The sequence below is a fragment of the Neofelis nebulosa genome, chromosome 13 (genome assembly GCF_028018385.1).
Source record: "Neofelis nebulosa isolate mNeoNeb1 chromosome 13, mNeoNeb1.pri, whole genome shotgun sequence".
Lineage (NCBI taxonomy): Eukaryota > Metazoa > Chordata > Mammalia > Carnivora > Felidae > Neofelis > Neofelis nebulosa.
Genome location: NC_080794.1, coordinates 82,770,272 through 82,797,460, shown reverse-complemented (window position 1 = coordinate 82,797,460; position 27,189 = coordinate 82,770,272). Strand labels below are relative to the sequence as shown.

The 27,189-nt window shown below is 53.8% G+C and overlaps 1 protein-coding gene across 16 annotated transcripts in view; it reads right to left on the bottom strand.

Annotated features, from left to right (window-relative positions):
* TACC2 (transforming acidic coiled-coil containing protein 2) overlaps positions 1 to 27,189 on the bottom strand; it is a 213,385-nt gene that overhangs the window by 69,291 nt on the left and 116,905 nt on the right. Inside the window, exon 1 of one of the 16 annotated variants that reach the window (XM_058697991.1) lies at positions 12,626 to 13,123. The exons of 14 other annotated variants lie outside the window; for them this stretch is intronic. In XM_058697991.1, coding sequence (XP_058553974.1) covers positions 12,626 to 12,693 — 68 coding nt within the window. In that variant the 5' untranslated portion in view covers positions 12,694 to 13,123. Of the gene's footprint in view, positions 1 to 12,625; positions 13,124 to 27,189 lie in introns of those variants that run through there. One more of the 16 variants, XM_058697992.1, reaches the window with a different exon arrangement.

Below are 27,189 nucleotides of genomic sequence, written 5' to 3'. Positions count from 1 at the left end.
GAGATCGTGACCTGAGCCGAAGTCGGCCGCTTAACCGACTGAGCCACCCAGACACCCCAAGCCCTGAGCTTTAGAAGAGATGGTTACATTTGGAGAGGTTGGAGAAAACCAGTATTCAGGAGATTATGAATATAACACAACATAGTATAGCACTGTATAATATGATATGATATAATATAATGTAATGTAATTAATATAATATAACATAATAAATATGATGTAATATGGTGTAATATGGTGTAATATAATTAATACAATATATATTTCAAGCACAGATTGGGAAATGCACAGCATAAAGCCAGGAGAGTGAGCACAGGGCGGAAAGTGTGTTATTCGAGAAAGCCCATCTGAGCAGACTGGTTTCTGAGGTTCAGCACCTTTTCCACTTCACAGGCACTAAGGGGTTTCCTTGAAGAGTGACACTAATGCATCCTTTGGCACAAAGCGGCAACATTTCAGGGTTTCTTCAGCAGACTTCACTAGGAACGATGCTATATTTAAAAAACTAAAACTAAAACTAAAAGCCACAGGCACAGTACTCAAACATCTTATTTGTCATTTCTTCTCCAGAGTCCCCAGCATGAGCATGCATTCTTTTTTATCCGTAGACTCTGTCAGCAACAGAGAGGGGGATGGGGTATCGGCCCCATTTCACGGATGTCGTAACTGAGCCTCCAAGGGCACCACGTGGACCCGCAATGCCACACGCCCAGGAACCCAGGACAGCTTTGCACTGAGCCAGTGCTGTGGTCCACGAGCTTTCTAAAGGTGGAATTTGTCGAACTTTGTACTGTTCCCAACAGTGGAGCTGGGCTGGCTGGTGGTGACCCGCGCAGGTTCTCCCCGCTTTTTCTTGGGAGCAGTAGGTCAGTTCATCAGGCACCCCCTCAGTCCAATGCCACCCAGCTCTCTGGTCCATGTACGATATGCTGGTCACAGACAGGGACCCACAGTCACACGGTCTTCCAGTAAGGAGAAAGAACCCTCCTCTGGTCCACCGAGGTCACGTGAAGGGCCAGGGCTCAGGGCCTACATGAGGGAGGGAGAAAGTGGCCAGAAGAACACTGCTGGCTACAGCCTCCGCTCAGCCCCCTGCCCGCTGTCCTGTGCATGGGAGCAGGTGGCTGGTGACCACAGGGCCCTGGCTCGACCTCGCCGTGACTCTGGAGCCTGGGGGCAGCCCCAGGACCGTGCAGTTAGACTGGGTGCTAAGAGCTACCCCCCAGAGAGGGGTGGGTGCCAACACACCCTTCTCTCATCTGTCACTGGAACAACTGGACGTGACAGACATCAGGAACAAACACCTCTCCACTTCTCAAGCCCTGCTTTCCCTCATCCTCATAGACAGCACCTCCAGGTACCATCTGCCACCAAGGTACGCCTTGTCCTTTCTTACCTGGAGCCCTTTCCCACTGACTCCACTTCTGTCTAGCATCAGATACCATCAACAGCAAAAATCCTGGGAGAACACTGCCGGAAGCTTCCAGCCAGGCCTGACGGCCCTCCTCCTGCCCCTTCCCCTTCCCCTTCCCCCTCCCCCTGCTTCAGGTCACGTATCTCCAGTCTGGTAACTAAAGATATTCCCTATGGGTGTCAAAACACCTAAGAGTTGTCCCAGGAGCAGGCTCGCCAGTGAGGGCAGGAGACACGAGCTGAGCTGTTCAAGACCAGTCCAGAGGCCAGCCCAGCACCCCAGTGCTCCCCAGGTTCCTCGCCTCCCCGATGTGGCTCCAGGTCCGTGCAGACAGTCCCAGAGGCCGTGGCACTCAGATCCCCCAGCAGCTGCAGCCTCGGGTCAGAGAGGGAGCCCGAGGCAGCCCCAGGTGTAGGTCCCCTGCTGTACATCAAAGAAAGTGATCCTTTTTTTTCCCATTTTTTTTTTAATGTTTATTTTATTTTTGACAGAGAGAGAGAGAAAGAGAGAGAGAGAGAGACAGAGCACAAGTGGGGGAGGGGCAAAGAGAGAGGGGGACAGAGAATCCAAAGTAGGCTCCAGGCTCCGAGCCGGCAGCACAGAGCCCGACGCGGGGCTCGAACCCACGGACCGCGAGATCATGACCTGAGCCGAAGTCGGACGCTCAACCGACTGAGCCACCCAGGCGCCCCTCAAAGAAAGTGATTCTAAAGGCCACCAACTCTATTGCTCTAGGTTGTTCTGGGGTTTTTCTCAGTTTTGCTTGTTTGTTTGTTTTTGTGGGGGAGAGGGGTCCTTTTTTCCAAAGCCATCTTGATAATCACTGCTGGAAGAACCCTACCTGTCAGTCATAGGACACATACATTCTCTCGTCTTTAAGTTACTTCACATGGTTTTTGTGCCTTCTACCCAAGGTACCCGGCTAAGCCCACAGGCAGAGCCCTTCTGAGGAAGGAACGTTCTGGGTGCACCTCTGCCCAGGGACAGCCCCTCAGACCCTGTGTTCCTGGTCATAAAACCTTCCGCTTAGACTTAGAGACTTTGCCAGTCACTGGTTTAGGAGGAATCGAAACTCGTTGCCGACTAGACTCGGGCTGTAGTGCCCCGGGGGCCGGGCTGGCATTACAATGCTCCCGCCCCGCTGCCTCACACACACTCTGCACTCCGGCCCCTCTTCCTCCTTCCCCAAGAGCAGAGTCCCTCGGACACTGATGCTGTGATGGCCTCTTCCCCGCAGCCCTGCCCTTCAGTGTCTTGGGGCCACTCTTTCTCCCCTCGAGCATTAAGGGAAATGAACACAGTCACAGGACCCACTTCCGAACGAGGCTGGGCCAGGAAATCCCACGCACGACCTACAAGTCTACAGATGTTTTCCCTAAAGTCAGGCCAGCCTCTCCGCCTTCTTCCTGGAAAATACTCACAGGGCACGCCAGGCATGTCCCTCCAAAGTAGAACAATTAGCCACCAGCAACTTCCACCAGGGCCCTGGTGAATGGCAAAGAGGAGTAACTCTCAGAAGCTGGAGCTCCTTTGATCAGACTGTTCCTGAAGGTCCAGAGACCCAGACCTGATCCCCATTAAAGATGGTGCTTGCACGGGAGAGCTCCAGGAGACACGGCGAGCCGCCACACACAGGGTGGCAAGTCTCACTGTGACACTCTCTTCCACTGGACTTTCTCCCCCAGCCCAGACAAAGAGCAGCCCTAGCTTTAACAAGTGTCAAGCTTCAGCCTCGACAAATGCCGTATCTGCAGCCACTGCTCACTCAGGATGAACAGAGTAAATAAACAGCCACCTTTCTTGCAAACTTATCTTTAGAACCTCCCTGAGGAGAGGGAAGGAATCGGAAAACCAAAAAAAGAAAAATGACAGTTTAGAGCAAAGACACACGCTAACTGTGGGCTCTGTGCGGACAGCTCTGAGCCTGGAGCCTGCTTCAGATTCTGTGTCTCCCCCTCTCTGTGCCCCTCCCTCCCTCATGCTCTCAAAAATAAACAAACATTAAAAAAAATAATAATAAAAATAAATGTATATTTTTTTAGCAAATTGGAAGTTAATGGGAAGAGATTAAAATTTTTGACTACCTGAGTCATGCTCAATAAAGACCAGCAGGCCCTGGATGGCTCAGTCAGGTAAGCGTCCGACTCTTAATTTCAGCTCAGGTCATGATCTCACAGTTGGGGAGATCGAGCCCCGAGTCACGCACCATTTCTCTCTCTCTCTCTGCCCCTCCCCGGCAGGTGCACACACTGGCACTCAATCTCTCTATCAAAAAAAAAAAAAAAAAAAAAAAAAAAAAAAAAAAAAGACCAGCAGGAAAGGCCTGAGTGGTGTTTCACCAATGATGTGCCTGTGGAATTTGAAACAAGGTTGCATTAAGAATAAGCCCCCTGTGACTTCTCAGGCCCTGATGGTTCAGCTGTAAAGTTCTCAGACTCCGAGTCTCCACAAACACCCTGAAGTGAAGCCCAGATGCCCACGGCAAACTGGACCCAACAGTTGGCCTGAGTCATCAGCGTTAGCCGCACAAGGACACAGAGCAAACTGAGGATGGGGCCTCCCCACCTCTGCCCCCACCCCCAGCTCCCACCTCTACCTCCCTACCCCCAGCCCCCACCCCTGCCCCCACCTCCAGCTCCCAATGCTCTGCCCAGAGCCAGAGGCTGCTGCTGCTTCCATTTAAGGACAAAGCAGAGTAAACCATGGAAGCGGCCAACCCAGAAACAACCGTTCTAAGTAAGGAGCGCTGGCAGGTGCAAAAAGAGCTCTGAGAAGCCCACCGGCCCGAAAGGTTCTTCACTTCACAGTGGCGGGGCCGGGGGTGGGGGCCTGCACCTTCCTGGCCCCGGCAGCTGCTCCCCTTTGCAAGGGCGAAGAAGGCAGAAGCAAAGGTAATGCGCTGCCATCCCCCCAGCCTCCTTGTAAGCCTCTGCAGCCCGGGCAGCAGCCGCCCTGTCCCCCTCCCCGCTCCAGGAGGAGCAGCATCCTCAGGTGGATGGAGAGGAAGGCAGGCAAGAGACACCAGCTAAGCGACGGCCAAAAGACACGGCAGAACGGAGAGGGCTGAGTGCACAGTCCTCTAAGAAGAGCAAACCATCCAGGAGGAGAGAGGGGGAGACAGCAGGGCCGTGACCGGTCACTGGGTGACCTGCCAGCCGCTGCAGCCCGCAGTGTACTTGCTTGGGATGCTCTGGGCAAGGGCATCGAGGCAGAGTCACGGAGGGGAGACAGGCAGGCAGAGCACAGAACCGGCCGTCCTCGTGGCAGTGGGTCCCGTCCTCACGTGGGGCCCGCAGAACCTTAACACCCGAGGTCGAGCCAAGCCTCTCCTGCCCCTCCAAGTCCCCGGCTGCAGGGCCCCTCAGCACAGCTCAGTGTGGAGCAGACGTGTGCCTAGGATTGTTTCCGCCAGTAAGACTATCCATTTCTTCATGCATTTATTCATTCAACAAGCTGTTTACTGAGTGCGTACTACGTGCTCAGCACTGTGCGAGATACTGGGGACAAGCACAATAAACACAACGCCCTCAGGTTGCTTCCATTCTGATGAGAACAGTTCAAAGAGATCAATCAGGGTAACCTGGGTGGCTCAGTCGGCTAGGTGTCCAAGTCTTGGCTTCGGCTCAGGTCATGATCTCACGGTTCATGAGAGTGAGCCCTGCATCGGGCTCTGTGCTGACAGCTCGGAGCCTAGAACCTGCTTCAGATTCTGTGTCTCCCTCTCTCTCTCTCTGCCCCTCCCCCACTCATGCTCTGCCTCTCTTTCAAAAATAAACGTTAAAAAAAAGTTTTTAAATAAAAACAAGAGACAAATCAATAACTATATATTTTGCAGAGTATTATGAAGAACTCATACAACAGAATGATACAGAGCTGCGGTGTTCAATACAATCAATCGCCTCTTGCCATGCGTGACTATTTTAATTAAAATCCAAAATTCAATTTCTTGGGGCCCCTGGGTGGCTCAGGCGGTTGAATGCCCGGCTTCGGCTCACGTCGTGATCTCACAGCTTGTGAGTTCGAGCCCCGCGTCAGACTCTGTGCTGACAGCGCATAGAGCCTGCTTCGGATTCTGTGTCTCCCTGTCTCTCTACCCTACCCCACTGGTGCTCTGTCTCTCTCTCTGAAGCCTGAAGAGCAGAGACCAACCTTGCTGCTGGGGACACCAGGGGCCTTTCCAGATCCGTTAAGCACGCCCTCTCCAAGCCTATCTAGGTCCAAGATGCAAAGAACGGAACGCAGTGGGGACCTGATGAGCTGGACTATGTCCGGGGAGACGCGGTACAAGGAAAGGAGCCAGCAAGGACTTTGGAAAAAGCGTGGCAGTGGGAATATAGCCTTCCTCTCTGCACAGCCCAGGGCATTTTCTGTCTCAAAAATAAACATTAAAAAAATTAAAAATAAATAAATAAATAAATAAATAAATAAATAAATAAACAAATAGCATTCAATTTCTTGGGGGTGCCTGGGTGGGGCAGTCGGTTAATTATCTGACTTCTGATTTCAGCTCGGGTTATGATCTCAAAGTTCATGAGATCAGGCCGCACATCGAGCTCTGTGCTGACAGCACGGAGCCTGCTTGGGTTTCTCTCTCTCTCTCTCCCTCTCTCTGCCCCTCCTCCCCAAAATAAATAAATAAGCTTAAACAACAATAGATTCAAAATAAAATAAAATGCAATTGCTTGCATGCACTATCCACACTTCAAGTGCTCAACAGCCACGGGCTAGGTGGCTATCATACTGGGAAGTGCAGATGACAGAACTTTCCATCATCCCAGAAGGTTCTATTGGACAGCACTGGAGAGTAACGGCAGGAAAAGCTGTCAAGATTTGAAGCTGGAGATGGGTCTGTCAGGCTGGCACGGTGCAGAATGCCTTCTGGACGACCCATAGCACGTGCAAAGGCTCTGAGGCACTCGAGCATTGCACGTTCAAAGAGCTGACAGGTGACCAGTGTGGCCGGAGAACAGCTGGCAAGGGGAAGCGGGAGGCCAGACCCGCAGGCCCCCACAGGGAAGGTGGGACTTCAGGTGGAAACCAGTGGGAAGCAGACAGGGGGAAGGGCCCTGATCGGTCTGTTTAAGGAAGAAGGAAGGAGCGGGAAGAGGAGGAAACCAGACTTTCTGGGTGCAGCAGCTGGCTGGCTGGGGTGCCACGTGCTGACATGGGGAGCTGGGCTGGGATTGGGTTGGTTTGTATATAGATTTTTTTGTGTTTGAGAGAAGGAAGGCCATCGGTTCAGTTTGGGACACATTAAGCCTGGGCCCTCCGTCAGAAACCTGAGAGATACGAAGTGAGCAGCTGGGCAAGCAGGGTGCTCAGAGAAAGGGGAAGGGCATCAGCCAGGGGGTTCTCAGTACGTGATAGTATTTAAGCCCATGCGACAGCTTGCAGAGAGCACAGAGAGACAAAGCATGTGGCCCAGGCCAAAGACCTGAGGACCCCTGTGCTCATAAACAGTCGTGAAGGTAGGGGGCACGGATCCCAGCGCTGTCCTGGCCAGCTGTGTGACCAGGGGGTCGGCCCGCTACAACCCACCGCCTGTTTTTGTAAGTAAAGCTTTACTGGAACACTGGTTTTACTAATTGTCTAGGATTGCTTTCACACTTGAACAGCAGAGCTGAGTTCTTGCAACCAAGACCATATGGCCTGCAAAGTCTAAAATACTTACTACCCAGCCCTTTATGGAAAATGTGTGCTGAGCCCTTGCTGTAAGCCATCCAGAGGCCTCAGTTTCCTCACCTCTAAAACGGGGCTGGAAGTGCCTGCCTCATAGGATTAATGGATGCCATATTTCCACAGTGGAAAACATCCAGAACACAGAAGTTTCTGCTAAATCTAGTCTACTCAGGGCCGCAGAACTTTGCACTCTTGGCTTTCACGCTACAAAATCCAGATACGTTTCCACGTCTGGCAACGCAAACAGCACACAACTGCTCTCCAGAAACAACGGCTAAAGGGAACCTGTAAATATAAACAGAACCAGGGTTCATCTGAGCCACTGCTTCCGACGCGGGATGGGTGTGTATGAGCAGTTCTGACTAAGCCAGCTCTTTGTGGCCAACCGGTCCTCCCCAGACTCCTTCCTGTCCAATCTGAAACACAAGCATTAGTCCATGAACAATTGGTTTTCACGGAGCCACTGTTTCCAATGCCTAAGTCCTCATCATCAATCTTAAGGGGGAAAGGATGGAATTATTCAATATCCTTTGCTCACCCAGGAACGCTGGGCAATCCATCTGGCACGAACAGCCAATCAGATTTCAGGCTAAAGTAGGTCCTAGGCAACCAAAGATACAGCCACAGAAAATACAGGCCACAGATGGTGGAAAGAAACAGGGGGATGGGGGCAGAGGGCCTATGGGGAGAGAGTGGCCCAGACTCCACCGACCCAGATGTAACACGTACCCATACTCACCCGATAAATATGCCAGCCATGTCTGCTCACCCTGTAACGACTGGGCGCTCCATCCCACTGCCCCAGCAGAAAGGGATGGCATGACTCCCTGGACAACTGGCAGCTCCCTGGAGGGCCCCGGAAGGTTCCTGCCTTCGGCTCACCTTAGCGAAAGCCTGCAAGTAAGTCCCACAGAGAAAGCAGTAAAGGACCGCAGGGGCCATGCTGGAGATACCGAGGAATGATGGCGGAGGAAAAGCGCTTGCTTTCGCCCTCAATGTTCGTGTCCCCCCAAAATCTCTATGCTGAAACTCTAACCCCCGGGACGGTGGTATCTGGAGGTAGGGTCTTTGGGAAGTAATTAGGCCATGAGGGTGGAGCCCTCGTGAATGGTATCAGTGCCCTTAAAAGAAGACACAAGGGCGACTGGGTGGATTAGTCGGTTAAGCGTCTGACTCTTGATTTTGGCTCAGGTCGTGATCTCGTGGTTCGTGAGTTCGAGCCCCGCATCAGGCTCTGCACTGACAGAGTGGAGCCTGCTTGGGCTTCTCTCCCTCTCTCTCTACGCTGCCCCTGCTCATGTGTGCTTTCTCTCTCTCTCTCTCTCTCTCTCAAAATAAATAAACGTTTTTAAAAAAATGAAGACACATCTCTCTCTCTTTCCTCCCTCCCACCCCCATACTCCCTTCTCCGTCCTCCTCCCTCTATCTCTCTCTTCCCCTTCCCCCCCCCCACAAAAGGATCAAATCTCTGCTTTCTCTTCTATGGCCAGGGATGCATGGAGAAGACAACCATCTCTAAACCTGGAAGTGGGTCCTCACCAGACCCCAAATCTGCCAGCACCCTGATGTGGGACTTGCAGCCTCCAGAACTGTCTGGAGACAAATGTCTGTTGCTTAAGCTCCCCGATCTGTGGTATTTTGTCATAGCAACCTGAATCAAGACAGCACCCAAGAGGTTCCCTCGGGACTCAGGCAACTCCCACTGTACAGCTAACTTTGGAGCTCATTCCATTTTAGGGGGCACAAAACTCAACTGATTCTGTCCAACGATAATATCCAAAGTGCAATCGGCTTCCTGGAACCGAGAAGCTGTCTGCAGCCCACATCAGGGATGCGGTCGCGTGAGGCAATGACTTAGCCAAGGGTCACCTCGAGAAACAAGGCTTTGAAAGAGATCTGGTGAGGCCTCCAGTCAGATAGATTCCTACCAGCAGCCCCAGCAGCCCTTTCTGGCCTTCTGAGCTACTGAAACGCCGGCAAACTTCAGGCACACAGTGTACCTACTTTGGCCATGGGCGGGTGCTTTCGTCTTCTGAGTCTTTACAGACAGGGTACCTCACCTGGAGAAACCCTCGAGGCAGGCAGGGCAGAACCAGAGTCTCTGGCCTCGGCCACTCTCTCAACTATCAGTCTTGTCCCACCTGCTTGTCAAATCCCGGCCCAAGCCCATCCTTTCCCCTAGGGTGCTCCCAATCCAGTTCTCTCCTCCCGGCAGATGCCACGTCCTTCTCTTGGTGGCAGCAGAAAACCTCCATGGTGAATCTGCCACCATCCTTAACTTGCCCCTCTCCACCCAGCCTGGCCTTTCTACTTTGCTCTACGGGGGCATGGGTCCCCCTAGCTGATCGGGAGCCCCCGGAACCGGCTGGGGGTGGGAGCTCCAATTAAACATAAGATAAAGGACTTCGTGCCGCTTCGTTCAGCAGCAGCAGGGCCACAAGGGGCCGCCGCCGCGGGAGGAAGGCACAGGCGGGAACAGCAAGTCTGATCAATAGCCGAGACCACACTTAACTGTAGCACTTCCTGTCCTTTCCCTGCACTTCCCAGCGTGGCTGCGCTGGTTAGCGAGTGTTTTCTGCAGCAGATTTCTCCTCTCCCAGCTTCCCCTGTTCTGTTTGGAAACAGTGGCCGCTGTTGCTACCGGAACTTCTTTCCCACACAGGAAAGAAGCAGCCAGAGAAGTGGCCAGACTTCCTCACCGACCAGGATGGAGACACTGAGCTAGCTCAGGGCTTCTCAAACTTTCTCGTCGACAGCTCAGCGGGCATCTCGACAGATCTCTGGCTCAAATGGAGAGTCTGGGGAGGGGCCTGGGGCTGTGCATTTGTTAACAAGCCCCTCGGAGAAGGCGATGCAGCAGTTTGGGGACCACCCTGGGAGGAGCAAGGGAAGGGTTGATGTTTGAGCCTCCACCCCACCCCCCCACCGGCTCCCAGCCCCACGTGCCCTCCTGCCCCTCCAGGATTTAAGTTTCTACCAGCCAAGAGGGAGACCCAGGACTCTGGATCTTACCCCACCCCCCACCCCCCACCCGAGTACCCTACCGCACTCTGTACAACGTGAAGCTACCAGGCAGGGCTACAAAAGCTGCCCAAAGGCACCCCGCACCTGAAAGCAGAAGGCAAGAAAGAAATCCTGACGCTAAAAAAATTCCTGCAGGCATTTCCACCTCATCCTGCCTCCCTCTGTCTTTTGGTTTCACTCTTCCGCAGGGGTGCCCAACTCCGGCCCATCTTTCGGCAGAGAAAAACAGACAAAGGGTTACTCTAGATTCCAGTTGTCACGGACGGTCTTACAGCAGAAGTCCACCCCAAGTTCACCTCCACCCCAGCAACCCCGACAGCAGCAGCAGCAGCAGCAGCAGCAGCTTCTTCGCCACGGACCATGTGCCGCACTGTCTTGTGCGTGCGTTTTGAGGCGCAGGGAAATACACACCATCGTGCAAGGCTTGTGCCTGTACGGAAGAGGGGCGCTCCCTTAACACACTTTTTAAAACCTCTAGACTGGAAACGAGCAACTCGGCAGTAGCAAAGGAGCCCCTCGTTATTCAGACAGCAGAGATGGGGTTTTAGAGAAAAATAACTGTTGGGAACGGTACCAGCCCCAAATATGTCCCCTCTCTTCATTTTTAAAGACAAAAAAAGGGTAGGGGGTGGAGGGTGGGATCAGTGAATGAGCATCCGTACTATCCTAAAGATCTCCATTTAGAGACTGCAGAAGTAGCAGTTCCTGGGAGAGATGCCTCAGGCTGGCGCACAGGAACGAACTCAACCATGCAATATTGATAAGCAGACTTCAGCACAATGTGGCCCATCAGCCTGGAGTTTTACCCAAACGCCGCTATCCCCACAGGGCAGAACCAACCTGTAGGGGCCTTATCCAAAAGGCAGCTTCTGCCTAATTGAATCTCCCCAAACTCAGCCCTCAGCCAACAGAATACTGGTCATTTCTTAACTCAACGGGGAAAGAGGGCGGGGATGCTGGGGACCGGTGAGCTGAATTTCCAATGGCTGAGGCGCATATTTTCCCAAGCATGCGGTCACATTGTCTTTTCCAAGCCTCTTACGCTCTTTGACAGGCGTGAGTCCTGATACCAATTAGTTAGTGATTAGCACTGATGAACTGATTTCCAGTTCACAGACTTTTAAAAAATAGGTTGAAATTGTTCTCTTCTGCCTAGGCTGCAGTCTTTTCTGGTGATACGTATTTCCAAGCATCTAACAATACGACACAGGGACAAAAAACAGGGTAGGCGTAGTACAAGGCTCACAGCATTAAAAAAAAAAAAAAAGTCTCCAGCTTGATGTGCCTCCCGTTGTAAGATGACGCTTTCCCAAGCTACAAGGAGGAAGACAAATGATCAGTGCACACCTGCTCCTAAGTATGGTTCACTGCTAAAGAGACGGGGCCTTAGAAAACCATGAGGCTCAGCCTAGCATTACATCACCGCGCTGAGCTAGCTCCTCATTGAAGCCCAGGCGTGGGGACCAGTGAGGAAGCCCCACATGGCACCCTGTCCCTACTACAACACCCAGACCAATCCCTGCTAATCTTTTAATCTACACATCAGTGGCTCTCAGCAAGCAATCACTTCACCTACCGCCCCACCCCCAGATGCCCAGAAAATACTCTTTTCTGAAACACATTCTTCTTTTCGGCAAAGTAGAGCAGGTAAGCCTGGGATGTGGAGGCCCACCTTGGATGCCGGCCTGACCTGCTGAAATGTGCCCGGCAGCCAGCCAGATCTACCCAATAAGCCCCAACCTCCAGACATGCCTGGGGAGGAAATGGATACGACCATACAGAAATGGCAATACTAAGGATTCCAGGATAAAGGCCTCTTCCGAGCACATCAGCTCTGTGGTTTGGAGAAAAGATTGGACTCCGGAATCAATGCAGTCAAGCCCTGCCTTGACCAATGGACCAATGACAAGACTTCCTCTGGCTTGACTAATAATAGCAAGCAGCCTTGTCCTCCACAATGCTCACCAGAGTGAGTGTACGGATGCTTAAGCTAACAGGACTGAATGTCTCCCAGCCATGATCCACACCATCTGCCTGGCCAGGCGACTGGCTGCCCCTAAACTGGTCTGTCTCCATGGGCACCAAGCTGCCACACTCAAGGGTTCTTCCCAAGAGGCCCTTGTTGATGCCCGGCTGTTCCGTTGCAGGAAATACCACTGTGCTGGGGGTGCAGAGTTAAGATGCTCACGGCAGGAGCCCCGGAACATGCACTGGGCCGCTGAACAACTGAAATCGAATGCCAGAGGGTCATTTCTGCCGGGTGGGGGGCAGGCGGGGGCAGTCCTAGGGCTGCCAGACGCTCATTCCAGAGGGGGACTAAATGCTAAAAGGAGCAGCCACCAGGCAAAGCCATGTAAGGCTGCCGAGAACCCTGGGCCAGCCCGGGCTCCAGGCTGCACCGGCATCTGGAGAGGCGACACTAACAAAGCCCAGGCAGCCTCTCCTCCTCCCGGGGTAGGGAGGGCGGGGGGGGGGGGGGCCCTCCGGGCGGCCCCGCGGAGCACTTACATTGCCTCGGAAGCCTCCAGGTTCGGGTCGCTGGTTGGGACTGGCTGCAGGGACTGCGACCCTCCCATCCTCGCTGCGCCCTGGCGAGCAGACTAGCCGCGAGCGGGGCCAGCGTCCTGGCGCGATTCCTCCAGCCGGGAGCCGGGACGGACCGGCCGGCGGCCGGGGCTGCTGCACTGCAGATGGGAGCAGCAGCTGGCATCCGTGGCGGTGGCGGTGGCGGCGGCGGCGGCGGCGGGGAGCTGCGGCTTAGGGCCGAAGCCGGAGCCCGGGGAGCGAGCGCCGCGGAAGTGTGCGCGCGAGTGTGGCCGGCGCGCGCCTAAGAGTGTGCGCGAGTGTGGCCGGCGCGCGCGGCTCTGCCCGGGGCGCGCGAGTGTGAGCGTGAGCGCCGGTGTGGTCCGAGTGGAGCTGCTCCTAAACCCCCCGGCAGCCCGGCTTCGGTGTGTGACACGGTGATGTCATCATCGCCGAGCGGCCCCGACGCCTGCATCTTCACAAAGCTCCGGCGCAGGCTCCGGAAACGGGGCCGGGGGAGGGAGCGCGAAGACCCTCCCTCTGCGTGCGCGCCGCCTCCCCCAGCCTCCCCTGCCTCGCCCCGACCGACCGCATTGTGTGGCTTTGAAATGCAAATGCACTGCGGGCTGGGGAGCCCGGGGCCCCAAGGAGGGAGGGGCGTGGTGGTCTCCGCCGAGCTGACCGCAGGGAGAAGTAGGGGTATTCTCCACCGCCCCCCGGCGGGCTCATCCCTCCAGAAGGAGGGGAATAGACTTTTCTCCCACCAGTGTGTGTGTGTGTGTGTGTGTGTGGTGGGAGAGAGGGCAGGTAAACAGGCTGCGGCGGGAAATGTGCAAGATGTGTGCGGTTTTCCAACTGTCCCCTTCTGCCTCCTTCAGGCCGGTGGCCAGGCCCGGAGCCCGTTGAGGCTTGTACCAGGGAGATCCCAGGGCCTGGCTCCCTGCTCACAGCCAACCCGGTCCGGCCTCCGATTCGCTCACACAATTGGGAGGCAAGGTGGAGAGAAAGAAGCCCACGGCCTGCCACAAGGTCTGCAACCCCACCTTTGGCCACCAGGTGAGTTCTCCACGGAGAAGCCCTGAGCAGGTGCTCTCCCTAACCAGAGGCCAGGCAAGCTGACAGGCCCGTGTCAAGCCCTGAAAGCCACAGGGTGACCAGGGAAAAGACAGCCTGCTGTGACCTACAACCAAAGGGCCCAACTCTGTGATTCCAAACACACCCCATCACCGCGGCCCCCGCCCTGGCAAGGGCAACAATGCCCAGCTTGCCAGGTCCCCCGCCTGGCTCCAGCTAGCTCACAAAGGCTCAAGGCTTGGGCTCCGGGACCTTCTCACCAAAAGCTACTAGAGAAGGGTTCCATCTCTCACAGGTTCGAAAGTCTGGGGCACTCCTGGGAGCCTGACCATTTGCCCTGGCTCTACTTTCAGTGCAACTGTACTGTGCGCTCCAAACACAGGCTGGCAACCGAATTAAAGCGAGCCCCTGATGATCAGCTGAAAACCCTTCTACACTTTCCCGGCATGTCTTCACCCCATGGCACAGTAAGCTTAAAATGCATCTAAACTGTGGCCAAAAGAAAAATAAAATGAACACAGAACTGCTCAAAGCATTTAGAAATTTCCTCCAATACCCTGAGTGTTTTCTGAAGCTGTGGCAAGGATGTTTGGCCAGGGACTTTTGAGGTTGCCGCTCATAATGTCAGGATAGTTCTAGACTTCGTGGCCGACTGGCTTTCTCCTGTGCCTGCTTAAGATTATTGTCAAACAAAACGCCAGAGAATCAAAACTGTTTCCCAGAACAACAGGAAATTTGCAGGAAACCCGGAGAAGGTTTACTTTTGCGTTTCGATGAAGGCAGCTAATGTCAATCTCGCAGGCAGGGTAACTGTCTGGGTGGCCCGATGAGGCTTGCTCTGGAAAGCACGTCCTGGGCAGCCGTCACTCACTGTCGGCGCAGGGTGTCATCTAGGGGCAAAGTTCCCGCAATTTGTTCACCTCCGGTACCCTGAGGGTTTGTTTCCCGCCAGAAAGCAGATCTCTTGGGCCCCATGTACACTTGGGAGTCCAAGCAACCTTACTGCTTGGAGCTGAAAAATTTCATAAGCACTAACCTAGACAAGATTTTGAGGAAAGCGACCCCTTCCCTGGGCACCAAGGGTATGGGCTTTAGCCAAACTCAGCGCTACAAAAATGAAGAACCAGGGGTGCCTGGGTGGCTCAGTCGGTTAAGCGGCTGACTTCGACTCAGGTCATGATCTCGTGGTCAGTGAGTTCAAGCCCTGCGTCGGGCTCTGTGCTGACAGCTCAGAGCCTGGAGCCTGTTTCAGATTCTGTGTCTCCCTCTCTCTGACCCTTCCCTGTTCATGCTCTGTCTCTCTCTGTCTCAAAAATAAATAAACGTAGGGGCGCCTGGGTGGCGCAGTCGGTTAAGTGTCCGACTTCAGCCAGGTCGCGATCTCGCGGTCTGTGAGTTCGAGCCCCGCGTCGGGCTCTGGGCTGATGGCTCGGAGCCTGGAGCCTGTTTCCGATTCTGTGTCTCCCTCTCTCTCTCTGCCCCTCCCCCGTTCATGCTCTGTCTCTCTCTGTCCCAAAAATAAATTAAAAAAAAAAAAAATTAAAAAATAAATAAATAAATAAATAAACGTTAAAAAAAATTAAAAAACAAAAAACAAAAAACCACAAATGAAGAACCACAGTCAGAACTCATCAGCTTTTTGGTTCACGACGCGAGAAAGCAGAGAACCATCCAAAGGTCCTCACCCTCAGCAGGTGAGGGTTTGCCACAATAACAGGAGAGGCCTTTGAAATGAGACCAGAATTCAAAGCCTGGCATCTTCTTCATTTGCGGTATAGGCTGCAGCCAACCCCTTAACCATCCTGAGCCCTGCTTCCTCAGCTGGCAGAAGAGGGAAAGTGTGGACTTTGCAAGGTATTGGGAAATTAAAGAAAATTTTATGTATGTGTGTATATATATATATAGGGTCCCAGGACCAGGCCCCTAACTGGTGCCGGGCAGTGTTAACTTTCTTTCCTTCTTGATGAGAAGCATCTTCCCCTAAACGAGTGCCCTTAAGGAAATAAGGAGGCGATAAAATGAGATCCTCTTATGTGGAATCCCAGCAACTCAAATGTCATGACACAGTGACACTTCACTTAGCAGGCTGCCACCGACTCAGTGATGCCAAAAACGCCACCAAGAACGTGGGGAAAAACAAATAACGATGTGGGCACCGGTGAGGTGGATGCCACGGAAGTCCAAACGTCACGAGTCTGTGTTGTGTGCTTACAGAAGAACTTCTGACATCTTCGTTTAGGGCCTCTTGATGCTCAGCTGGCACATGATTAAAACAAATTTGGTTACCTAGTAATTCAGCTGACAGAAAACGTCAAACTAAAAAAAGCAGGGGAGGGAGAGCGACTCCAGAGGACAAGGGCCGCAAGGGCCTGCTGCTGTTCATGTGCTCACACTCCCCTCTCTACCCCTCCCTCTCTCTCTCTCTCTCTCCCTCTCCCTCTCCTTATTTCGGTTCGGGTCATGATCTCACGGTTCGTGAGTTTGAGCCCCACGTCAGGCTCCGTGCAAGCAATGCAGAAGCTGCTTGGGATTCTCTCTCTCCCTCTCTCTCTGCCCCTCCTTCTCTCTCTCTCTCTCAAAAATAAGTAAACTTAAAAGAAAAAAGCGAAAAGATAGACAAACCATTCAAGCCAGACCAAGGAAACTCAAAACAACAGCAGTCCAGAGCCATCATCCGACCCAGCGTCAATGCTCTGTAGACCCAGCCCCGGGTCATGGTTTATCACGAGAACTGCATATAACACAGACACCACCCCCTAGCCCCCACTCCTGCCTCACCCTCCTCCCTCCCTCACCCCGTCCCACCCCAAATCGTTCCGCAAAGGTTCAATCGTGGGTTCGTACAGCGAGAAAGCACAGATTCCATCTGAAATGACTAAAATGCCAGCGGTTAGCACTCCAAGCACTCACGCCCTCAGCTATCCACACCTGCAGCGAGCACCCACCCGGCCAGGCTACTGTCTGCAGCTGAGCCTACAGACGCCATGCACGGTTCCCCTCTGCTTACTCCTGATCTTTCTTCCGGAGGTGCTGCCTTCCTTCCCATCTCTTCATTCCCAGCTGGTTCTCCAGACTTTTCCCTGCCCCAGGCACAGCGTGTCCCCTCTACAGCAAACCAGTGATCCCTGAAGCTTCTAGCAGTGGCTGCAATGAAACCGTGAACTCAGCCCCTCTTGGGGCCTCTGGATCACCGCACACATATTCCGGGACCCTGCTGGCAAGCTAAGTCCACGTCGACCGGCCCCACTGCCGACCCTCCTACTCATGTCCTCAAGACACCCTCGAAACCTGGATAAATCGAGGGATGCACCCACGATTTCTAAAACAATTAGCGATTCAACACATATTAACACCCTTGCCATGTACTTGGCCTATAAACGTTGAGTAAGACACGTCTGTCCTCAAGTTACTTACTGACACATACCGGAAAGATTGGCCGACCTGCCAAATCTCTGTACCTGAGAGATAAACTATGTGCTAGAGACTTTTAAATCCCACTGGGCCACAGTCAAGGTGGGGGAGCAAGTTGAAACACCTCTGAGACTGCAAGAGAAACAAACTTGGGCCACTCTCCCTTCGCCTGCGGCCTCGGAGAGGTCTCCAGTTGCCATAGCAGCCGTGCTCTCCAAACAGGACCGATGGACCCCTGCACTGCTAATTAGCCCAAGCACACATGCTAAAGAAAAGTAGGTCAGATCACAGAAAATTCCATCTGGGGAACGCTAAGAATGTAAACACCGATGGAGGAGGCCCAGGTCCTGTTTCTTCGAGTTGCTGGCCTTCACCGCCATCCAGTACACCGTGGTGGGGGCTGCGGGCCGCTGCCCAAAACCGCGTGAACCTTCTCTTTAGGGAGCCGGCTCTGACCGTACTACCACCGCCTGCTTGCGTCTTGCTCCTCCGTCTGAGGCCCCCAAAGTCCAACCCACGTCACACCACTCTGTGCTCGCTGACGTCTCCCTAAGGTTCCAGTTGCTGGGAGCTGTTCCATTTCAGCCCTTGCGTGTGGCCCAAGTTCAGCGACCACACGCGAACGTGAGCCCGAGACCAGCAGATCCGGCCAGCAAACAGGACCAGGTGCGGGCACGAATGGCACCCTGCTGGCACATTCCCCACCAGGTCCGACAGATCCGGGGTCCTCGTCCCCGGGCGTGGGAGACACAGCTTGGATGTCACATGACCTTGCTCCAAAAGCTGACCACTGCCTTCGGGAAGAAGTCCCAATTCCATATACTGGCTTTGATCCTGTGACACGCTCTACCCTGTACTTGAGCAGGGCCAGGGTCCTCCCTGTGACCTCGCTGCCGAGCAGGCGCCCTCCCCACCTTCCCCAGCTCTCTCAATGCCTCCCAGGTATCAAGCCGCAGCCCCGGGCCAGCTCCTGGGGTCAGTCCCAGCCGGCCCTCAGACTTCTCTCGACCGCTGGCAGGTGGGAGCCTTGGTGCATCCTTGTCCCATCCCACTTTATCCGTGTGTCTGCACCTGCGCTCTGCTCTCCAGCCACACGGTGTGCCCTACGTACAGCCAGGGCTCCATAAACACATGCGGCGTGAAACCACAGAGGGCATGGGCAAAGGTCCTGGCAAACGTCTTGAATTGTTTGATGAATAGAGAAGGGGGAGAAGACTGATGGGTTCTATCAATCTTCTAGACTCCAACATTCAACCTCACATGCTCACCCTCGGGAGCCTGAGTGGTTTCCTTGGGCTGAAGCGCAAGCTCAGGTAAAAATCCCATCCCTTCCAGAAAGTTCTCTCGCGTTCTTCTTGGAAAGGGCTGCTCTACTATATGTCTTCCTCACCATCTTCACCATATCCGCATGAGACCTTCCAGAGTTCCTTTCAAACAAAGAAGTTCCAAAGACTACTCTTCATGGGGAACATTCTTTCAATTCTGTCACGACAGAAAATGGAGGCTGTGGGTTTTACTGTTATGCCCAAAGAGGCAACCCAAAATGAGCTAGAAATCGGTCAAGAGAGAGGGGACTCACTTTTGTTTCTAAATGAAGCATGCAGGTTGCAATTTTAATCTTTGATTCCTACAAGAAGGAAGGCAGGCTGATGGGGGAAACCTCGGGGGCTATGAAAAACTTAAGTTAGTGCCAAGAAGTCTCATCACATGAGAAAGGAATTAGTGGCAAACAATGCACATCCAAGACGACGAAATAAGAGCCTCAAACACCTTTCTTCCTTTACCAAATCCATTCAGCTCTTTTGAGATGGAAGTTGTAGGAGATGCTCCTGAGATAAACTTTCTGGAAAATATACCCTACGTAATTTAAAAACAATTTTTTTAAGTTTATTTATTTTGAAAGAGAGAGAGAACACAAGCAGGGGGGAACAGAGAGGGAGAGAGAGAAGATCCCGAGCAGGCTCAGCACTGTTAGCACAGAGCCAGCAGGATGCAGAACTCAAACTCACAAACCGTGCGATCGTGACCTGAGCTGAAATCAAGGGTCAGATGCTTAACCGACCGAGCCACCCTGGTGCCCGCTCTACCTAATTTCAAAAAGGATTTAAGCTTCCAATTCAAGGGAGCAAAAAAGAGGGGCACCTGGGTGGCTCAGCTGGTTAAGCATCCAACTCTTGGTTTCAGCTCAGGTCATGATCTCACAGTTCGTGGGTTTGAGCCCCACATAGTACTCCGTGTTGGCAGTGCAAGACCTGCTTGGGATTCTCTCTCCTTCTCTCTCTGCCCCTCCCTGGCCCCCCCCCACCCCGACTCAAGAAAGAAAGAAAAGGAAAGGAGGGAGGAAGAAGAAACTCAGGTAGAAAAGGTGTAGAAAAGCCAGAGGGGGTAAGGTTATTCCAGAAGCCCTTGTTGGAATAAGTTGCAGTCTCCCAATAGCCAAAGCAAAAAGGGAAACGATCGCGATCCGTTACATAATTCACAACACCCGGTAAGTTTAAAAAAAAAGTCACTCCGCAGATGAGCAGGTGTTTCTATGACTGACCCTCTCAACATATTCTTTCCTGTGGGTCCTCTGCCAAGAGCCCATGAATATGGTGGCCCACACCTTCAACAGCACCCCTTCAATTTCAAAGCCTGCTTCCACGAGCAAAGCAGCAGCTACTCGGCTTCCCCCAGCAATCGGGAAAATCAGAAAGCGAAGAGGTTCGCAGAGGATATGTTTCAAGTTGTCCCATCCCTCGGAGAGGGTCCCCACCATCCATGTTGTCACGGCAACACGGTTCTAGAAGAGGAAGCAAAGGTCAGCGTTACGAGGGTTCCGCCAACGAAACAATGCCTTGGAGCCTCAATCCCCCCTCAAAGAGGGAAGGGAGCCTGTCTGGCTCATCTCTCAGTGACTGTCGGTGCGAGCACGATGCCACCAAGTGCAGAGGAAGCCGTAAATTTAGCAAAACATGCAGGACACCGTGAAGTCACTGAACCCGATTCCGCGGAAGTGCTCAAAAGCCACCCGGAGCCGTGACAAACGGCATTCTGTGAACAAATGAAGAAGAGACACTCAGGAAGGTGAAGAAGGCGACTTCAGAGAGGCAATGTCAAGATCAAGGAGCTGAGAGGAGCCCTTCAGAAAACTGTTTAAGCCCCTGCGTATTTACAGAGAAGGGTCTCTGCTTCAGCAGCAAGAGTCAAATGTGAGGTGAGAACACAGCCCCGAAAACCTGTCAGAATAATAGGGGCAGAACTCTTTGTTCATTCTAAATATTAACATATGGCTATCATGAAAGCCTACATCTTAAAAAAAAAATGAAAGCCTACATCTTGTTAAATATAAAATAAGCCATTTTCGTAATTTTTCATGTTTTTTTTTTTTCAAGGTAAAGTTGCAATTAAACCTTTTCCCCGCTATTCCCATACAACTTTGACTTAAGCGGATGCATTTTATGTGGCCTTTCTCAGGTAACAGTTGTCTTTAGATAATCCAGGTTGTTCCTATAACTGCCGGTATATGCTAGGTTTAAGATCACAGGCAAAAACAAACAGGGTGGCCCAAGGTGGACATCGGGCCAAATAAAACTCTGACCTCCAAAGTTCAAGCCCGCCCTTAGACACAACGTCAAGTTTCGCTCAGACCTGGGAAGAGAGAAACGGTGGACTTGCCTGGGCCAGAGGTGACTGCCTCTGCTCCAGATCAAGAACATCACCAGTGTTACCCCTCTTTCTTCTCGGGGAAATCTTTCCAAGAACAGAAAATTCCATAAGCACTTTTCAGTGCCTGTTAAGAGAGATTAAATACTGTACTTGGTTTGAATGTTGATGTGTTAATCCACTGAGTTCCTCTAGAGCTTAAGCTTAAGGTTTTAGAGGTTACTTGGTACCAGGGAAGAGAGGCCTTTGAAGAAAAACATTCAGTTGCAAGCAGAGAGGGGATCTCCCAGCTGCCAAAATCAGCAGCAGGCTGGTTTCTGAAGCCAGACTGGTGAAAGAGGTTGCGAACTTTAGGCCCCGCCACCTGCAGCAGGTGAGGGGTCCTGCCCGGGGCTCCAAAGAGGCCGGTCGGGGTGGAAATGCTCCCAAGATGAAAACACAAACAGGTGCAGCCAGAAGCTCCAAGTGTCTCGCTTCTTCTCTCACTGTGAGCAGAGAGTGGGTCCTCGTGGCTCCCCAGCAGCAGCTCCCCTCGCTAGGCAGGGCACAGGGCGGCTGGTCTGAGGGGGCACGACTCTCCGTGCCTGAGGAGCAGTGACACGGAGCCTGCCATGAGGCTGCCCTCATTGTGAGCGGTGCAGCCAAAGCCAGGCGCCGAGGACCAGAACTGCTGACTCAAGGCTCCGTGACAGAACAGAATCCAGAACGGCTGGGCCAGAAATAGCATCGTGAGCACCTACTGATAGCATAATTAGCATAGCGTCTGAGGCGTGTGCTGTGCGCTGTGTGTGTGCGTGAGTGTGCGCAGACGTGTGTGTGTGTGCACGCGCGCGTGTGTGCGTTACCAAGCCCTAAAAATAATACCCTCTTTTCATAACCTTCCCAGCGGGCCTGTGTAATTCCATCCACACCCTGTCTAGTCGTCGCTGGATGCAATTAGCCTGTAACTGTGTCTGAAGATAAGGGATTATTTTCCCGAAATACTCAGATTTTCAGGAACTGATTTGTCCACGTGAAGACAATCTTTCCCTGACAACAGACCGACCCAATTCCTGCCTCATCCCCTGACTTTAAGGAAGCACGTGTGAGAGGTACCACTGGGTTTCCTAGCCACTTTCAGAGGCCGGGTACGTATTCAGTTTTGACGCAGAATAAGCGCCCGCTATATTTACATGGTTTTGCATCTCTTGAAGTTATTAATCCAGAAAGAGATGAAGGGTTTCTCCTTCGCATGAGCATTTCCACGGTGCAGCGACTGCCCAGCCTGGGAACATGCCTCTGCTCTCCAACACGGCGTGGCTCCTTTGTTTCTGGGAGGTCAGCAGCTGACCAGAGGGGCCTGCTCTCACCCCTTCATCCCAGGGTAGCAACCCCCCACCCCGCCCCCCAGCGTCCTTAGCATCCGGTTTCTCCTTAGGAAACAAGTTTGGGCAAGGTGGGCTCCTGGAGGGCTGAGGCCACAACTCCCATATGCCCCACGGAATGCCCAGTGCTTAGCTCATAGCTGGGCACATGGGAGGCTCTTGGCCACTATGCGGACACAGGGATGGGTGGATATCCGGGTGGATGGACCCGTAATCAGGGGCACAGAGGAGAGAGGCCAAAACTGAAATTCTCTCCAACTGAGGCCAGAGCTTACGGAGAATCACGGAAATGATCCTAGGTCTTCCCACTGCTGTCACATGCGAAGCCCAGAGCCACGCCCCCCAGCTTCCCGACCTCAGCTCCACCCCCCCATCCCCCATCGACAAGTCTTGATTTGCGTGTGTGTGTGTGTGTGTGTGTGTGTGTGTGTGTGTGTGTGTGTGTGATTTTGGTGGGGAGGGGAGGGTGGGGTGCCCAGGAATGAGGTTTGAATTAAACTCACTTCCTCACTCACCTAATTCAGAAAGATTAATGGATAATAGGGGAAATTTCTCATTTACCTGAATCCTTAAACTGACTCAGAGAAGTTACTGAACCCCTCTGATCCTCAGTTTCCTCACTTGTGCACTAAAAATCAATAGGACCTTCCCACCAACGTGGATATTGCAAGGTGTAAGTGAAATAACATACCAAATGTTCTTAGTATAGCAATGCCAGGCATACAGCAAGTGCTCAATACATGTCAGCTGCGGCTGCTGCTGTGCTGTCTCACGGAACAGCAAGAAGTCATTCTGTCCCGGGGAGCACTCAGTGTCCCTGCCTCACTGACGCTCACAGCATCCAGGGATACCAAGCCCAGAGCTCCTCTTTCAGGAGGAGGAGTTAGAAGCTGGGCAGGCTCCCTGGAGTAGGAGTCTGCTGAGACACCCGACCCAAACGGTTCCCACCACAACTTTGCTCTCAGAGCTTGTAACCTCAGGCAAGGTCCTGACCTCACTGGGCCTCAGTTTTCCCATCTTTAAAACGGGGACAATAAAAAGGGGGAGGGAGGGAAGCCCCCATCTTTCTAAACCTGAGAAAGGTCACAGGATCCTATGGTTTGCAAAGCCACCAGGCAAGGATGCTCAATGAGATGGATTTTTAAAGTCAGGAGAAGGGGCACTTATTGGGGGCACAAAGTGGGCAAGCCATCCCCAAAGAGCCGGCCGTCCTCTGCCTTGTAGCCAGGACATGAAAAGCTGGGACTGCATGCTGGGTGGAACTGCATGGGGAGTTATACCCCTGCCCTCCTGAGCCCCATGGAGAATTACACCCCTGCTGTCCTGAGCCCCATGGGGAATTACACCCCTGCCCTCCTGAGCCCCATGGGGAATTACATCCCTGCCCTCCTGAGCCCCATGGGGAATTACACCCCTGCCCTCCTGAGCCCCAGCCTTGGGCTGCACAGGGAGGAAATGCCGGTGTTAAGCCCAAGGTCCTGGGAGCCCCCGCCTGGAACCACAGCCCAGCCCAGGAATTGCTGTCCCTGCACAGTCCCCTCAGAAGTGTGGCCCATGTCTGCAGGGTCACTACTGTATCCCCAGCAACAGCTTGTGAGGCCTGCACAGAACAGAAGCTCAACAAACATGAGGGAGGGAGGGAGGAAAGAAAGAAGGAAGAAAGGGAGGGAAGGAGGGAGGGAAGGAGGAAGGAAGGATAAAAGGAAGGAAGGAAGGGGGGAATGAAAGCCACAAAGACAGATTCAGAGCCTCTCGGGCCCCATAGCCACTGCCCTAGTTCAGTTCACCATCACCTCCCACCTCGACCACAGTACCAACCTCCACTGGCCCCATGACCTCCAGCCTCTTCTCACCATCCAGGTTCCCCTTGGCCATCAGAGATTTCCCCCACCCCCAAACTCAGTCCTGACTCTCCCCTGCTTTAAAGGGGAAACAAACTGGGGTTCCTGGGTGGCTCAGTCGGTGAGTGTCCAACTTCAGCTCAGGTCATGATCTCACAGTCCGTGGGTTCAGGCCCCATGTCAGGCTCTGGGCTGACAGCTCAGAGCCTGGAGCCCACTTTGGATTCTGTCTCTCTCTCTCTCTCTCTCTCTCTCTCGCTCTCTCTCTCTTTCTCACTGCCCCTCCCCTGCTTGCACTCTGTCTCTCAAAAATTAATAAACGTTAAAAAATTAAAAAAAAAATACCAGGGAAACAATCTTTCTTTCACACTGTGGGTCCCAGCAGACTCCTCAGTCTGGCTACAGGCTCACCCCCAAACCTGACCACCGCCCGCCATGCCTGCGTCCCTTCCCGCTAACCTCACTACTCGGCCCACAACCACCTGTGTTGCCCCCTCCAGTCCATCCAGGCCTCTCCTGACCCGCTGCCTAAATCTGCTGGGCATCACCACCTCCCCCCGAGGCTGCGGTACACAGAGCTCCCCCTCCCTGAAGTACCTTTTCCTTCTTCACCCTCAGCAAACACCTAGAAAACCCATGAAAACACGGCTCCCCCCCTTGGAAGCCTCCCCGAGTCCTCCAGGCAGAGGAGACTCTCTTCTGGCTCTTCTGTTCTCAGCCAGTTGGAGAGTTTACGTGCTGGATCACTGCTGTGTCGTCTCCTCTCCCCCAGCACTCCCAGCACCGCTGGATGTCAGGGGAGAGCCCGCATTAATTAAATGCCTCCCATTTGTCAAGCCCTGAGCTACATTCTTCACATACCTCATTTTCTCCTCACAATTACCTCCAAGATGTGGGTACTACTAGCCTCGTTTTAAAGATGGGCAAACGACAGCTCAGAGAGGTCAAGTAACTTGTCGAAGGTCACACAGCTCATTAACGGACAAGAGGCAAGTCTCTGCAGCTTTATGCTCCTCCCCCCGGCACCACATCACACGTGGGATATGGCACAGAATCAACCCAGGACGTGTATGCCGAGCGGGAGGATGGATGGACAGGCGGATGGATGGACAGATGGCGAATAAATAAAGCAGAAGACCCCACTATATGATCCACTAGACTGAGAGCACTCATCACTTCCTGCAGCTGCTGTAGCAGGCCTGTGACTGCATCTCACGAGCTAAAGAATAAGAGAAGCTGACTAACTGACACTGGCAGGAGCCATGCTAGGTGGGGAAGGGCCCTGAGCCAGGCCTGTGCTGGTGAGAAGCCCTTCCTCCACCCTACCTCCCTGGGGCCCTGTCTTGGATTTCGGGTCTATTTCTCCACCTCCCCTTGGGCAGTCCATGACCGGCCTGCTGCTGGCAACCCCTCTCTTCCCACCTCCAGCTGGGGCTGGAGGCTCTAAGGCATACGCTTGGCTTGGAAGAAAAGCCAAACTCGAAAACTAGCACACAGCAGCCAACATAATATGGGACCAAGGGGGTTACCAGGAATGGAGGGGGAGCTCCCAGACCCCGCTGCCCTGAAACCCTCCACCTTCTGGGAGCTACGCTGGGCACCCCCGGCCACGCCCTCACTGGCTCCTCACCGAACCCCACGTCAGGTCGGACTCCCTTCCAGGCTGCCCTAGGGGTCCCGGGACTCCAGTCCGGCTGGGGTCACAAAGCTGATGCTCTGCACTTCCTCTGGGGGCACTCCAGAGAAGCCCCGCCTGGCTGCCCACCCCTCCTTTCCAGAAGAGGGAAAAAGAACTATGGGGCTAGGGTCTCCGGCCCCACCCCTCCACACCTGCTCTGCCCAGACGGAGGCGGCCAACTTCTACCTACCTCCCTGGGGAAGGAGCGGCCTCCCTCCACCTGTGCTCCTCGGCCGAAGCCAGCAGGGTACAGCTTCCGGACAAGCCCGCCCAGCTGCCCCCACCCTGGTTCCCATTCCTGAGACGGGCCAGCGGCCCGAAGCCCCACTCGGATGGCCTGTGCTGGTCCCGCCAGGAGGGTGACGCTCTACAGCATACCCGTGCCCGGTCTGCCCTGTAAGAAGTGGGTCTTTCAGGCATGAGAATGACTGTAATGACAGGTGGCATATGTAAATAAGGAACGAGCTGGGTCAGACCCGAGTCTGCTCGGGGAAGCTCCTGTTGCCAGAGAGCCTCAGCCTCAGCAACCCGACATCTTTAAAACACAGAGGGTGGTCCCGACCCCACCTGCAGAATTAACCACCGAGCTGGGAGCTCGCACACGTGCTGGCTCCGAGGGCGAGGGCGTGGAACACTTTTGAAGGGGTTCACGTCTCTAACCTGGGGGAAGAGGGTACCACCCCGGGTGGGGTGAGGGAGACACGCAGTCCAGCTCCTGCCAGGAAAATCCCTCAAGTCCGGGAGAAGTGTGGAGAAATCTGGGGCTGCCCGACGTAGGCAGGGCCCAGGGGACATCTCACCAGAAACCCCGGTGAGCCAAGGCCACCTGCCTGCCCCCCCCTCCCCAATCCCAGGCTGCAGTTTGGGGCGGCATTTCTCAGGGGTGTTATGCCCTGGGCCTCCTGTATCAGCATGGGATCACTTCCTCCTTGCAGGAAGCTGCTTCTTAATCTCATTTCTTCCAGGTCTTTCCAGGCAGCCCTTGGCCAGGCTTCCAAGTTACCAGTTCCTGTGGGACAGCTGTCCCCGGCAGGCCGACAGGCACGTCAGTCAGTTCTGAACAGGGATGTTGTTTGCTCAGGTTCACCCCCCTTCCCCCACCGGCCCAGGTACCAACATACCAGGCTCGTTGCCACAAGCCTCCAGAGGCTCCAAAAACGCGTGGTCAGCTGTAGCTGCCTTGGCATGAGTGAGGGCTTTGGACTTGTACTGCTAGAAATTCTTTATCATTGACTCTCTGCCTGGCTGCAGCCTCTTAGAGCTCACCACTACAGGATGCTGTCTAGAATGCTCTTATGGGTCAGGGGCTCTGCTGAGTGTGGAGGCTGCAGAGGGCAGGGCCGGAGGCGAAGGGAAGGCCAGAAGCCCAGCTACCGCAGTGGACAGCGTCCCTCCCAGGACAAGCCCTTTGCTTCAGGCAGGGTTGCTCACGGAGCTCTCTCTCCTCCCCGCGGCCTCTCTCAAAGTCACATCTGTTCTCCCAAAGGCTTGTGCCCTAATGATTACCAACGGGGATGGGGGAAGGGAGGGGGTGTG